We start from the raw sequence: 14,093 nt of genomic DNA, 5'->3' as shown, positions 1-14,093 counted from the left end.
AGGTGAGGACTAGTGATGCACACCGAGTAATTTAGGACATTTTGATAAAACTGCCAAAATCTCAGGTTTCTGCTGTGACTTTCAGGATTTTGTGTAATGTTGCTCCTGAGCTCGTGTTACATTTTTACAACAGACTTATCCATAGTTTAGTTGGGAAATATCAGTGTTTCTCTTTTTAGTGTTTACAGGATTTATTGTGTAACTTACACAAGTGTGGCCTAGCACACAGATCAGTTGGTACAAATGTCACCGTGCTGAGACATTAGACCATTAGACTTTTCTGGATAAATGGGAAATAGAACCAATTCTGCTGTGGTGGTTTTTTTGAGGCTTCTCTAAGTTTATCTATTTGTTTGCTTCTGCACCAGTTCTTGGTGTTTTGAGCACATTCTGAAACCATACACAGTTGAGTTGTTCTCCAAAAGAGTTGCTAATAATTTATTACTAAATCTGTTTGCATTAGGCTGTTCATGAATAGGTAGCTCCACTGAAAACTGCCACAGAGTTTCTGTTTCCGGCTAAGTTAATTTTGACTGAGGGATACATTTGCCAAGCAGGTAACAAGATTTGATTCTGTTCTTGCTAATTAATCAAGGTCCATTGTAATACAATTCATGAAGGAATGAGGGAGGGGGTATTGTTTACTCCTTACTTACTTAACTACAGTCCTTAAAATCAATAATTGAGAGGAAAAATAACCTCCTGATGACCAGATTTTGTTTAAAACATAGATTCTTTTTAAATCCCTTGAAACAAACTGATCAATGTGTAATAGTTTAAACCCACTGTTATTTAGATGGTGGTTTCTTACAGCGCAGCTCCTGGAGAGGCTGGTGTAAAACAGCAAACTCCTCAAAAGAAATCTTAGGTTACATGAATACTTGTTTAAGGAAACTGGATTGCTTTGAGCTTTGAAATGTGGGATTTCAAACCTCTCTATTTGGTTTGTAAATCATCCACATAAGCCTCATTTTAACAACTTTGGTCTCCATTCCTTGTTAAAGGCATTCAGCTGCAAAGTCACACTAACACTCAAATGAATAAGTAATATAATTCATTAAGCAAAATGCTTGTCTGCTGCATTTGAAGAACACAACCAGTCAAAAGAATAAGTCATTGTCTTTCAGTTCCTGGCTGTGGTATTGATGACACCCACCACGTTCTCTTTCAGTACATTAGCCATAGAATTGCTGACTATAAATGGTCGCTTTCAGTTACCTGCCTTAAACTGACCTATTTCCTTGTCATATTTAAATGTTTGATCTTAAAGTAACTTTTTCTACTCAAACTAAATAGATACAGTTCCATCTCAGTGTAAACATGAAGAATCCCCTTGACGTTGTGTGCCACATGCTGACCAGTTTGGTCTTGGGTTGTGGGGTTTTTTAAGCTTAGCTAATTTCCTAAGTAACTTGGAAACTGGATATGAAATTAATTGTACCTCTGAAGCTGAAAACTACTAAAATAACTTTAGTACTCTGGAGTTCTTCCCACAAACTAGGAACAGTCTTGCTTTGCCATTCCTTGGAAATAATTATGGCCTTCGTCATGCTTACAGGGAAGGATAATCATGATTCTTCCAGGGCTTCCTTTTTAGCATGACAAAGATGAAGGCCTTCAAGTATCCTTCAGAGCAATCTTGAGAAAAGGTCCACTGTGCCTGGACAAATCTTTTCTCAGCTTCCTTTGGCTGCTGTTAATAATCTGAAGCCTTGCAAAAATTGGCTGTTCCTGTTCTGATTTTTTTAGGAGCAACTGTGAAAAAAAGATGCTCATGTTCTGTAATACAAGTTTTCATTTTTAAAGCAGGTTGTGGAGATTGTTGCCGTCTTTCCTGTACAAGAATTTGCCCCTTTCTCCCTTTCCATTTGATTCCCAGCATCATCTTAGTTAATTTTGTCTTCTCACAGATCTAGTGACTTCACATTGGTCATTAAAACATGTTCCTCTTTCCTTTTGACTTTAAGAAACTTCTCCAGTGTCACTGGTGAACTACTGTGATTCCAGAATCCCTGCTCCCAGCAGTTAGTATGTTTGAGATACCCTTTTCCTATTCTGTTTAGGATGCAGTGGCATTAATGAATACTTGCTACAGCTGATGGGATGGTTAAAACCAGAGGCCTGCCCCCGTTCCTGTTGTAGGTACTCAGTTTTTATTTCAGATGTAAGGAGAAGTCAAGACGAAAAACTTTAGGAAGCTGCATTAGGTTTTCCTAATAAACTTAAGAGTTCACTAGGGTGCTTTCTTATTGTGAATGCTATACAAAGTTACTGCAGTTGTGTGGTCTGTAAACTACAGAGTGAATTGACGTACTGACAGGGCCTCTGGCCTTGAGTATGTTTTCTGTTTCTCTGTGTCATTGGATGCAGTATGTCACACATGAAAGATCTTTCATTTAAGCAATAATGCCCCAGATAGTGTGAGGTCTTGAAGCAGTGATATCAAAATAACCATTGTAAAGTGTGATTGCCTCCCACACAGTATCTCAGAAGTGCTTCACATCTATAACACTGCTAATGCAGTGTGTGAGCTGGGGCACTGCTGGGGATGCAAAAGCCATCTACACTTGGAGGTCTTCCAAATAAAATGATCATAAAATATGGAGGAAACAGTTGAAACAATAAGTACATGAATTGTAAGAATGTCTGGGTAAAATCTGAGCTTCAGAGAAGCCAAGGCATTTCTGGTCTTGACTTCAGTCAAGAAGGAGGAGAGAAGAAGGGTCTCAGAGATGGCTTTTAATACAGAACTCCTTCAGTAAAGGAGTCCAGGGGAGGCCACGAGAATGCTCAGGAGCTGGAGCAGCTCCCATGTGAAGACAGGCTGAGAACATTGGGGCTGTTCAGCCTGGAGAAGAGAAGCTCCTGGAGACCTCAGAGCAGCTTCCAGTGTCTGAAGGGGGCTACAAGGATGCTGGAAAGGGACTCTTCATCAGAGACTGGAGTGATAGGACAAGGGGTGATGGGTCCAAACTGAAACAGAGAGATTTAGCTTAGATATAAGGAAGAAATTCTTTACTTCAACAGTCTGCCCCAGGAAGTTGTGAATGCTCCATCCCTGGCAGTGTTCAAGACCAGGTTGGACACGGGCTTGGAGCGACCTGCTCTAGTGGAAGGTGTCCCTGCCCAGGGCAGGGGTTGGAACTGGAGGAGCTTTAAGCTCTCTTCCAACATAAACCACTCCAAGATTCTATTATTGAAGTTTCCACCTTTTTGGCTTACAGATACCTGAGCTGCAGCCCATAGCAAACATGGCTCAAATTCATTTAACACTGGCAAAGCTTTAGTGTCAAGTTCTTGACAAAATAGTGATCTCTGGTAAGTCAAAGGAATCTGTAAAATACTACATAGATTCATTTATTTAATACAGATTTTCTGATGTGCCATATATGTATTGACAGTAGGAAAAATTCCTTTGAAGCACAGCTTTCATACTACAGGAAGGTGTCACCTCTGTCACACTGCAGGTGAGGATTGCCATCAGTCACGTACTGCACCACAAACTTGATTTCAGGTATCACTTGTGGCAGTCTTAGATTTGGATATAAATCTACCTGATTCAAACAAAAAATGAAAAGGCATCTGTTCACTAAAGCAAATGTCCATTTGTCTTCTCAGACTGAAGAGAAGGACAAAGGTCTGGCACTTGTCCTGCTGCTGCTTGCTGAATGCTTGTACAAGGGTAGCTGTTGTACCTAATCCAGCTGCAGTCTGCCTGTGTACCAAAGCTTGTTACTAATTCAAGTGATTCCAACTAAAAGCAACTTCTGGGAGTTTCTGGCACTTTCTGCAGACAGTGGAATTTGTATGGTTAAAGCACATTTTTTCCTCCTGAAATCAGGCTATTGTAGGTGTTTCTTTCAAGAGGTATGTCATTTAACAGTGACCTCTACTTGAAAACCAAAAGCAAACCCCCAAAACCTTCCAAAAACCAAAAGCCCAACAGCCACAGAACTGGAGTTAAAAGAAGACAGTAAGACTAGGAACAGGAAAGGCAAATTACAGTTCTCTAAGGACACGGTGCTCTGACCTGACTTCACACTGAATCACTTCACCCTGAAAAGCCTTTAGATTAAGTACAGAAAATAGATGTTTTGTAGCTACTTCATTCTGAGGGAGGCAGACCCTTAAGTACACCTTCCTGTAGAGGTTACAGAGCAGCTCTGCTCTGGAGCCAGGCTGAGAGAGCTGGGCTGGGGCAGCTGGAGAAGAGAAGGCTCCTCAAGGGGACACCTTAGAGCAGCTCCAGGGCCTAAAGGGGCTCCAGGAGACCTGGAGAGGGGCTTTGGACAAGGGCCTGTAGGGACAGGACAAGGGGAATGGCTTTAACCTGCCAGAGGGGAGACTGAGATGAGCTCTTGGGCAGAAGCTCTTCCCTGTGAGGGTGCTGAGGCGCTGGCACAGGGTGCCCAGAGAAGCTGTGGCTGCCCCATCCCTGGCAGTGGTCAAGGCCAGGTTGGACACAGGGGCTTGGAGCAACCTGCTCTAGTGGAAGGTGTCCCTGCTTGGGGCAGGGGTTGGAGCTGGAGGAGCTTTAAGGTCCCTTCCAACCCAAACCAGTTGGGGATTGTATGATTATAAAAATTACACAGCCAGTCATTTTTAGTTCAAATGTTCTATAGCCAGCTATGTTTTCAAAGAAGAATGTTTAATCTGCTTTTTCCATACACATTTTCAAACCCTAATCTTCAAATAACCAGAACCAAAAACTCTTTCCAAGACTACTTTAGTATCTTAGTCAATATGAAGGGAGAAGAATAGCTCAAACAACAGCAAATGGGTTTGTTTTGGGAAGCTTTCCATTTTGGCAGAGTTGGGTTTGCGGTTGGACTCGCTGATCTTAAAGGTCTTTTCCAACTGAACTGATTCTGTGACTTCAGTGAGACCAGAATTTCCATCTATAGTTCTGGAACTGAGCTACACCATGAAGTCAGTCATTGAAACTGAATTCTTGGCACTGAAGAGGATTTCCTCGCTTCATCCAAGTTTGTGTGAAATAAGGCAAACACAACATTTCTTTTCATGATAGTTTTATGAAGGCAGGTTGGGAAATAGAGAATACTCAGAAATAAGCACAAGGATACATCTTAGGTAGGAGTGAAGCAGTTCAGGCTTCCCAGGACTGCTCTATTTGTGTGGGATCTGGTCATGGCGTGGGAGCTCCCATTGTTCAGTGTGAACGTGCTTCCTGGAGCACGTGCTCTTCACGTGCAGATGTTCATCCAGCTGTTTCTGAAGCGATGCCTCTGGGTAAGCGCTGCTGCAATGGCGGGAATTCCCAGCCCTTGCACCGGCAGGTAATGGGAGCCTGTGATTGCCGGAGGGCTGTAGAAGAAGGGTGGTTTGTGGATCACATTGGGAGTAACATGAGTACTTCTTACTGTTGTGTAACTTCTAGAACAAGGAAATTGTGACTGTTGGTGTTCAGGTGTTTTGTAACTCGTGGTTATGAAACTCGGAAAATACACCATGAGCAGATGATGGGGGTGTAAATGTGTGCAGGGCAGGAGCAGTTCTGAGGCACTGGGGTGCTCATGGAGAAACAGATGTTGACGTTGTGTATATACTTGCAACCTCTTTGATAGCGCATTTTAATTCATTTTGCATCTCATGTTCTTGTAAAGTGCATCTTCCTCCCGCACTTCCAAGACTGTCAACTTGTACAATACTGTACGGAGCCCTTTTTTGGGATTTCCATCCTTGCTGGAGCTTCCAACATAGACATTTCTTTTGAAAACTGTTCCTACTGTTACTTTTTTGTAAATAGTTTTTTGTATTCAATTTGCATGGATAACCCCCATTTCCAAGCCAGTGTACATACGCTGTGTATAAAATACAGACTGTTTCATAACTTTCATGTAGTCAAGTTACTCAGTTTGATTTCACTTCAGGTTTTATATATTCGTAGTAAATAATGATGATTTGTTGTATGTTCTTCCAAGTGTCTCTGTTGCCATTTTGGTAGATGAGTGACCTGCATCAGGCTGGACGTGAGGAAGAAACTTTGTACAATGAGGGTGGTAAAATCCTGGCACAGGTTGCCCAGAGAGGTGGTGGCTGCCCCATCCCTGGAGCCATTCCAGGCCAGGCTGGATGTGGTTCTGAGCAACCTCGTCTAGTTGAAGATGTCCCTGCTCATTGCCGGGGGTTGGAACTGGATGAGCTTTGAAGGTCCCTTCAACCCAAACCAGGCTGGGATTCTGTATCTTTTATAGTGACAAACAGAAGGAACATTGACTCTTATTCCAGGATAATAGGACACTGACAGGTGAGGCAGGTTAGGACTTTGGTTGTGACCAAGAGGGACTACAAGGTGGGAGGATACGTCAAGATAGAAACACCTTCTCTTGTAGCGGGGTCTTTACACGTTTATACACTCTCTTATCATAGCATGATGTCTCGTAGTACATTTGGAACAACATCATTGTCTGACTCATGCTCACAATCAGCTTCATCCAGTGTGGAAGCTCCGGCTGGCAGAAGAGCTCCCAGGGTTGGATCTGGCCAGAGCACAGGTCACCTTCTGTGTGGTTCACAGTAACTGCTACATCTGACACGAGGTGAGGGAAAGGGCTGCTGGGTTCTGGAGCCGTGGTTGTAGGTCGGTTAAAACAGAACTCTGGACAAAAAGCCTGATTTTACCTTCATTTATTTCTGTTCATTTAAAGATCCAGACAGTTTTGTTGTTAGGCCTGACTGGTGACAGCCAATGCAGGGTGCCACAAACAAGTGTGTTCCTTGTATTTCGGTGATCAGCTGCAGATAACATGCCTCAGACGTGGGCCTTTTGCATTGAGCCTTGAGGTGTTGGGAGGTCTGTAAATGGTTGACACCTCCTGCCTTGGGAAAGGCTGCAGCAGGTCCGGTGGGATGTGAGAGCTCCCAGCACTGGATGTGTTGTAGGATCCTGTCTGCGGTGCTTCCTCCAGCCGGGACCCCTGGGAGCAGTTCTAGGTCTGTGTAGGTCTCGCTGACCGCAGCAACCTCCCCACACTGAGCTCACTCAGCTTCTATTTCCGAAATCAGAAGTGGGGTTTTTTCCATTCCAGCATGAAAGCTGCCTCTCCTCCGGGGTCCGTCAGGTCCCGCTGAGGCGTGTTCTCGTGCTGTGGCTCCTTTCCAGCCTCTCCCGTGTCCTGCCTGCAGGCCAGTCGTGCATCGTGTGCCTGCGGCTGCTGCTTTGCCTCAGTTAAGTCACTGCCATGGCTGTAGCCTTTTAACTTTCTGTTCGCAGTCCAGAGGTGGATGCAGCTACGGAGCCCTGGCTGAGCATCGCTGGTCCCATGCTCTTTGTTCTGGAAACTGAGGAGAGTCTAGAAAACTAAGTAACTCCAGCTCCTCCCTGGTTCCACAGGGCTCTGCGGTCCCTGGTTCTGTGTTCAAACACATTGATCAGCCACAACCATCATTCGAATGGCTGTTTGAACCCTCCCAAGAATGAAAGTTTGCCACTTAATGTTGCAACGACCTCGAAATGTCTGTGTCATTATTTGTGGGTTTAATTAGTTAGGCCTCATTAATAATGGAAATCTTATGCTAATAATACCCTGATTATAGAGCCAAAGAGTAGATTGTAACACACATACCTGGTTGTCACAGCCCTAACACTGCCTTAAGGACTGAATGATGCACAACTGAGCTTGTAGTGACCAGCAAGGGCAACCTTGGAAGAATCAGAACTTGGTGACTTCTCTGGGAGTCACGGTGCCAGTTAAAGGTCTGGCTTCATGTCATCTTGAGGTGGTTTTCATTGTAGTGGGGAAATAGAACGACCAGGCTCTGTGTGGAACTGCTGTAGGGTTTTTTAGCTAACATTGAAATGTGACCAACCTACCGGGATACTTGTATTTTTCAGCAATTCAATAAACATCTATCTTTGGAGTCTTATAATTGTGGCTTTAGTATAATAATTTCATTACCAGAATTCATACAACTTTTCAGATGTCCACACAGACAGATCCTGTGTGTGTGATCTTCTCTACAGCTGTTAGAGCTACATCACATTCCCTGCTCTTCAGCATTTCAGGCAGGTTTGTTGCTCTTTCTCCAAATGTATTTACAGGTATTTTTCTGCTCCAAGGTTAGTGTTGGGGTCATTTAATTCTTTTGCAGCTTGAGTGAGAAATGCTGATACCTCAAGTGTGAATACTGCTTTATGTTAATAAGAATATGACATTCCAGAGAGACAGACAGGAATTCATAAGCTCTTCATTTCAGCCCCTCGTTTTTGCTCCTCAGAATCTCCAGTTCTCCTGTAATCAGAAGGAAAGCAAAAGAAAAGGAAACCAACAGCAAATTGTGCTCCCTGGTGTCAGCTTCGAATGCACGAACAGTGAAAACTATTTGAGACACTTCTGCCAACAGTGAGAATTTTGTGATTTTTGGCTCGAGCAACATAAACTGTTATTTCCCAGGAATATCAGTTAAATGATGATTATGTTGTTTCTGGGGAAATGGCAGGGGAATGGTCAGTTTCCTTCTTCCTGTCTTTGCAAACTAACGGCTGCAGAAGAGGAGAGGGAGTAGAGAGAACTATCATTGTTGGACCACTGTGTCGAATCAAGCTTCGTTTGTTACTTGATGTCCTTCTCCTTCTGTGAGCAGGCTCCTGCCCGCTTCTTGATCTGTTCCTGCAGTATTCATAGAATCACAGAACTCCAGACTGGTTTGTGTTGGAAGGGACTTTAAACTTCCTCCTGCAGCCACAAGCAGGGACACCTTCCACTAAAGCAGGTTGCTCCAAGCCCCTGTGTCCAACCTGGCCTGGAATGTCTCCAGGGATGGGGCACCCACCACCTCTCTGCACAACCTGTGCCAGGATTTTACCACCCTCGTTGTACAAAGTTTCTTCCTCACGTCCAGCCTCAATCTCCCTCTTTTAGTTCGAACCCATCACCCCTCGTCCTGCCGCAACAGGTCCTGATGAAAAGTCTCTCCCCACCTTTCCCATAGGCCCCTTTTAAGCACTGAAAGGCCACAATAAGGTGGATTGGTCTGAAGCTGCACCGCTGTTGTTGGTTCCTTGTCAGGCGTGCTGTGTTCTGATGGACCGAAGGAACCCAAAGGGATTTTTGCCCTGCCCCACACCACGCTCTTTGGTTCAGCTCAGAGGTTGGAGTGGACAGTACATGTGCTGCATGGAAAGCACCCACCAAAAGTAGGCCAGAAATGTTCTAAACTGTGTAGGAGGCAAATCTCAACCGAAAGAAGACACTTGAAATGGGGCTGTCAGGAGTGGTTGAGGGTTGGAGCATATTTACTCACTTCCTACCACCACCAGTGGGAAGAAGGCAGTGGTTGACTTGTGTTGAGTCCTTCCCGGTGGGGAGGCATTTCTGACCTCAGATGAATGTTTTCTGTGCCAGACATTTACAGACAGACAATGTAAAAGTATGGGAAGATTGGTTTTATAGTGGATATTCCCAGGCAATAAAACAGGGAGCCGATGAGGGACAGATGCTGTGGGCTGCAAGATAAGCCAAGGCAGTTCCACTTGTGAGGTGCAGCTCATTTTCTTCCTCTGAGCAACCTCCCTGTTGGGCCCGGCAAACCCTTCTCTTCTCCCTCCAGCACACACAAACCATCCCAGTATCCCCAGTGTTCTCCCCTTTTCCATGTCTCTCCCGCCCAACCCAAGGCAGGGTGGGCACCTTGGCCAAGCAGAGAACATGGCAACCTCCACCCAGCCTGTGTGTCACCCCCCCACCCATGGGCAGTGCCTCCACTCAGCATTGCTGGGACAGGACACGGATCCTGCACGGTTTGGCCTCGGTGGATCTCCTTCTCCAGGTCCAGCACGGGCACTGCAGTAACAGCGGCAGGAGGACAAGCACAGCCCAGTCATCAGGTACCAGCACAACGGCACAAGGAAGGGAACAGAACAGCGGTGGTGGTTTGCAAAGGGCACTGGTTTGAGGAGGAGGCTGCTGGGAGGAGGCTGCACCGGTGGCACTTTGCAGCAGGAAGTACACTCTTTGCTTGCCCAGGTGCTCCTGTGGTGGAGCCTGGTTCCTGCAAACCCCAACTATGCTTTTTTCCAACCTAATTTTCTCAAGAACTGACCCAGTTCCAGCACTCAGGAACTGGCATTCACCCTACTGGGAAATGAGTCTCATTTATTTCAGATGACCTGTCTAATGTGACCTTTTCTGCTTAAGTAGCTTACACAATGAAAAGTACATGAATGTTAAATCTTAAGCTTGCATAACCCTGACAGCAGGGCCATACATTTACCAGCAGCAAAAGACTTGTTTTCCCCTGTCCTTTGCAGAAAGAAGGAAACAGCCAATTGCAGTGAAGGGAGAACTCGCCCATACCCCTCTCACAGCCGAAGTGCACAGGGTGCTCAAGGCAATGGGGTTTGTACTACCCATTTCTACTGCTTTTTACTTTTGAAAGATGCAAAGCAAGAGGCTACTCACCTGTTCAGTGGTCTCCAACCACAGGTAAAGCCCCCATGGTCTTCACAGAATCCTGAATCCCAGACTGCTTTGTGTTGGAAGGGAGCTTAAAGCTCATCCAGTTCCAACCCCCTGCCACAGGCAGGGACCCCTTCCACTAGAGCAGGTTCCTCCAAGCCTCATCCATTGGGAAGGGTTTCACACCTGGAAGGAGATGGTGCCTCCCTCAGGTCTGCAAAGCTGACGCAGCATTGGCAGCACACGTCTACCTGCATGCACACAGTCAAATGGGAACAATATAACTGGTAGGTGGAAAGGAGCCTGATCCTGCATTTGCTGTTCCAAAATATTCCCATTGACTCCATTAAGTTGGGCATCAGTTCAAACAGCAATACCTGAAGTCTTGTAGAGGTGCTGGGAGGGTGGGTTTCTTCCTAAGGAGACATGCTTTGTCAGTGCCTGATGCTGTTTCTCATGTTCTTACTATCTCTGGATGGTTTCTCAGTACACCCAAATGTGGGCATGGGCAGACCCAGCCCCAGCCCATTGCTTGTTGGGGCACGTGCATCATGGCCCTGCTCTTTCCAAAGCATCCTTTATCATCCCTCCTGGGGCAGAATTGCTGCAACCAACTTCCCTTAGCCCACAGGGCGATATGAGGATGACCCACCTTGTATCACTGCTCATGAGCCTGACTGATCCTGGCACAGGGACAGGAATCAGGAGGGGTTATTTCAGCAAGCTGTACTCAGCTTGTCAAAGCACCCGTGCCTTGCAATGGGTGCTCCAGGCTGGGGGCTAGGGATGGGGATGCAGGGGAGGAGGATGAGTAAATGGTGATGGGTGAGGCTGTTTGAGTGCCATGTTCATAGAATCATAGACTGGTTTGGGTTGGAAGGGACCTTAAGGCTCATCCAGTTCCATGGGCAGGGACATGTTCCACTAGAGCAGGTTGTGACAAGCTGTGCTGATGTGCCCAGCCCGCAGGAGAGCACGAAGAGGATGGGTAATTCTGTGTTTCCTACAGAGGCAGCAGCAGGCGCACTGGTGGTGGTCAAACCAGGGCTGGACCTGGGGCACCTCTGCCCGGAGCTGCATGGGACGAGGTGCTGATGGGGCCGCCGCGGCGAGGAGCTTGCGGGCAGCTCGCACTGATTGTGCCGTTTGGTTTTCACTGTAATGAGACATTTAAACATTTCAAACGCACCTCAGACCTCCGTGAGCGCGGTCGCAGCAGCAGTTAACGCCAGCACCTCATCAGTCCCAGCAGTGCCCTCTCTGGTGCTGGCTTAGTAAAGCCTCTGGTCGTGTGGGCAAGTGCTTTAAGCTCTCTGCATTGTGGCTTCTGATCCCTGCTGGGCCTCTTTAAAACACTCCGCATCTCTGTGGGATGCCGAGTTTGGAGCAGAGCAGTGCCGGGGCTGCGGGGGACCTCAGCACTCGGCACAGACGGATCCCACGTGCTGCGAGGGCCAGGTAAGAGCGTTGGGTTGGTCTGAAATCTTTCTGTGTGAGCCTTTGTTTACTTTTACTCGCCTTGTGGAACCTTGTGAATACATGAAATTAACTGTACTGGGAATGGAAAAAGCTTTCTCCACCGACATGCATGTGCTTTGAGTTGGAGCTGCTGCTGTCCCCAGCTCTGTAAGGCAGCTCTCTCCTTGTCGCTGCATCCTTGGGCTCAATTATGAGACCCTTCCCAGGCGGAGACCTGTGCATACAGCCAGGTTTGTGCTGACACAAGGTTTATGTCCTGTTTGATATGTCAAGAAGTAATTCCAGTCATTCCTTGTGACTGGAACTTCTCCATATGTTCTCATTTCACAGTGAAACACAAAAGTTACTGGCATCACTTGTACTGATGTGATGGACTTGGGGGATTTGATATTAGTTTGAATTGAAAACGAGCCATTAAAATTACTGTAGTTTTAATTGCTGCCATGTGTTGCCAGTCACAAGTTGTGGTTAATTTAAATCCCTCCACCCCCTCCCAGCACAACCCATTTCCTCTGGCTCCCCTGAGCCACTTCTCATTCAAACGCTGAGGGGTTGTGGTGGCCCATTGCAGCTCTGCCGTTCAGCGGACCCCCACTTTTGTGTGGCTGCACCACAGCTGCTGGTGCTGAGGAGTAAGCAGCCATGCCAGAGGAGGACCTGGGAGGCCACCCTTTACAGCCACGGCTGCATGGACAATGTAGAGTGAGTCTGTAATCTGAAAGGAGCTCAGTGATGCAGTGTGTGCTCACATGGATGTTGCTGTGTTCTTACACAGGCAGACTCCAAGCAGTGGCCTCAAGCTTTCAGTAAGATTGATATCTATATCCATATCTAGATATAGATCTGTATCTATAAATCTATCATATCTATATATCTGTATCTATATCCATATCCATACCTATATATCTATGTCTATGTATCTGTATGTCTATATCTGTATGTATCTATATCTAATCTCTCTCTGCCCCCTCATCTCTAGCTAATCTATACCTGTACCTGTATCTATATGTAAAAATGAAAGAAAAACCAATTCTTTTTACCTGTATTCCATGTGCTTTCTGCACAGGGAAGCAGCCTGAGCTCATGTGTCCATAGGCAGCGATTCCTACCCACCTTCAGCATGTAATCTAAAGGAAGGAGGAGACCCCCTCCCCAAAACTGCTCCTTTCCCTCAGTCCCCACCTGCTCAGGAAGAGAACGTTGTCTCCTTAAAAACCGATCCTGACAACTAGGACTCCTCCTCACCAGCACTCCTGCTATTTGTTCTCTTTTTGTTGGAGGGTGGGTCAGAAAGGAAATTCCCTTTCTGCAGTATCTCCTTTGGTCACCAAACCCTGACACAGGAACACCGGGCGCACCGGTGATGCTTCACAAGCCGTGTCCGCTCATGGGCTAAGGCAGGACCCTGGCACGCTGCTGTTTTCCTCTCGGTGGGCATGTCAGTGATCCCGGCTTTCTGCAGGGCAGAGGCTGTGACCCGGCCCGACAGCCGGTGGTGACTGAGGGACAGGCTGACGAGCCTGGGGAGAATGTGCTGAGCCAGCCAGAAACCCTTTCACATGAAGCCAAGCTCAGCCATGTGTTCCCATCCCCAAACGTGACACACGGGGCTCCTCTGGGAAATGATTAATCGGACTTGGTAAAGGGGTAGAAAAGCGCCTGTTGTCAGCGCTCACCCTGCAGAGGGAATGCCAGGGCCGCAGCGCTGCGCTGGAGCCCCTCAGCTCTGCTCTCCTCCTCCAGCCTCCGCGCCCCACAGGACACCAGGCACCGGCCAGCACAGCCCCTCGTGTCCCACCTCTCGATGGCTCTCCAGTGGCTCTGCGCTCTCTCCGCGGCGCTGGGGGTGCGTGGGGTCATCCCCCTCCCCCTCCCCCCCCACCGCAGGTAAGGGCTGGCGGGGGCCGTGCCGCTGCCTAACGCGTGCTCCACACAGGCTCGGGCCGGTGATGAAGGTAGTTTTCCAACTGAAGCTTTGCTTGTGTGTGTGTTACAGCGAGCGGGTGATGCGCAGCCCCGTAATCCGTTGTGGAAGTGTGTTGTGTGTTCAGTGCGTATCTTTCTGAGTAACCTCAAAGGAGCAGAAACTGCCTTTGGTGCCCAGCAAATTTATGGTTTGAGACAGAGTAAATACCTCTGGGGTACATAAATACTCCTGAGCATGGTCCCAGCCAGGCAGACTGTGCTATAGGTGTA

General features: G+C 47.0%; 1 protein-coding gene across 1 annotated transcript in view; it reads left to right on the top strand.

The window, feature by feature from the left end:
- Window positions 1–5,148: 5,148 nt before the first annotated feature.
- The window catches only part of IL13RA2 (interleukin 13 receptor, alpha 2), a gene marked incomplete at its 3' end in the record, with an annotated part of 18,067 nt that continues 9,122 nt past the window's right edge, over window positions 5,149–14,093 (top strand). The window contains exons 1-2 of the mRNA XM_010018854.1: window positions 5,149–5,250; window positions 5,966–6,020. Of these exons, the coding sequence (XP_010017156.1) occupies window positions 5,149–5,250; window positions 5,966–6,020 (157 nt within the window). The remainder of the gene's footprint in view (window positions 5,251–5,965; window positions 6,021–14,093) is intronic.

Source organism: Nestor notabilis, unplaced genomic scaffold (assembly GCF_000696875.1).
Source record: "Nestor notabilis isolate BGI_N333 unplaced genomic scaffold, ASM69687v1 scaffold26757, whole genome shotgun sequence".
In the NCBI taxonomy this organism is placed as follows: domain Eukaryota; kingdom Metazoa; phylum Chordata; class Aves; order Psittaciformes; family Psittacidae; genus Nestor; species Nestor notabilis.
Note: the sequence above shows the minus strand (reverse complement) of the source record. Positions and strands in the feature narration are given on the sequence as shown.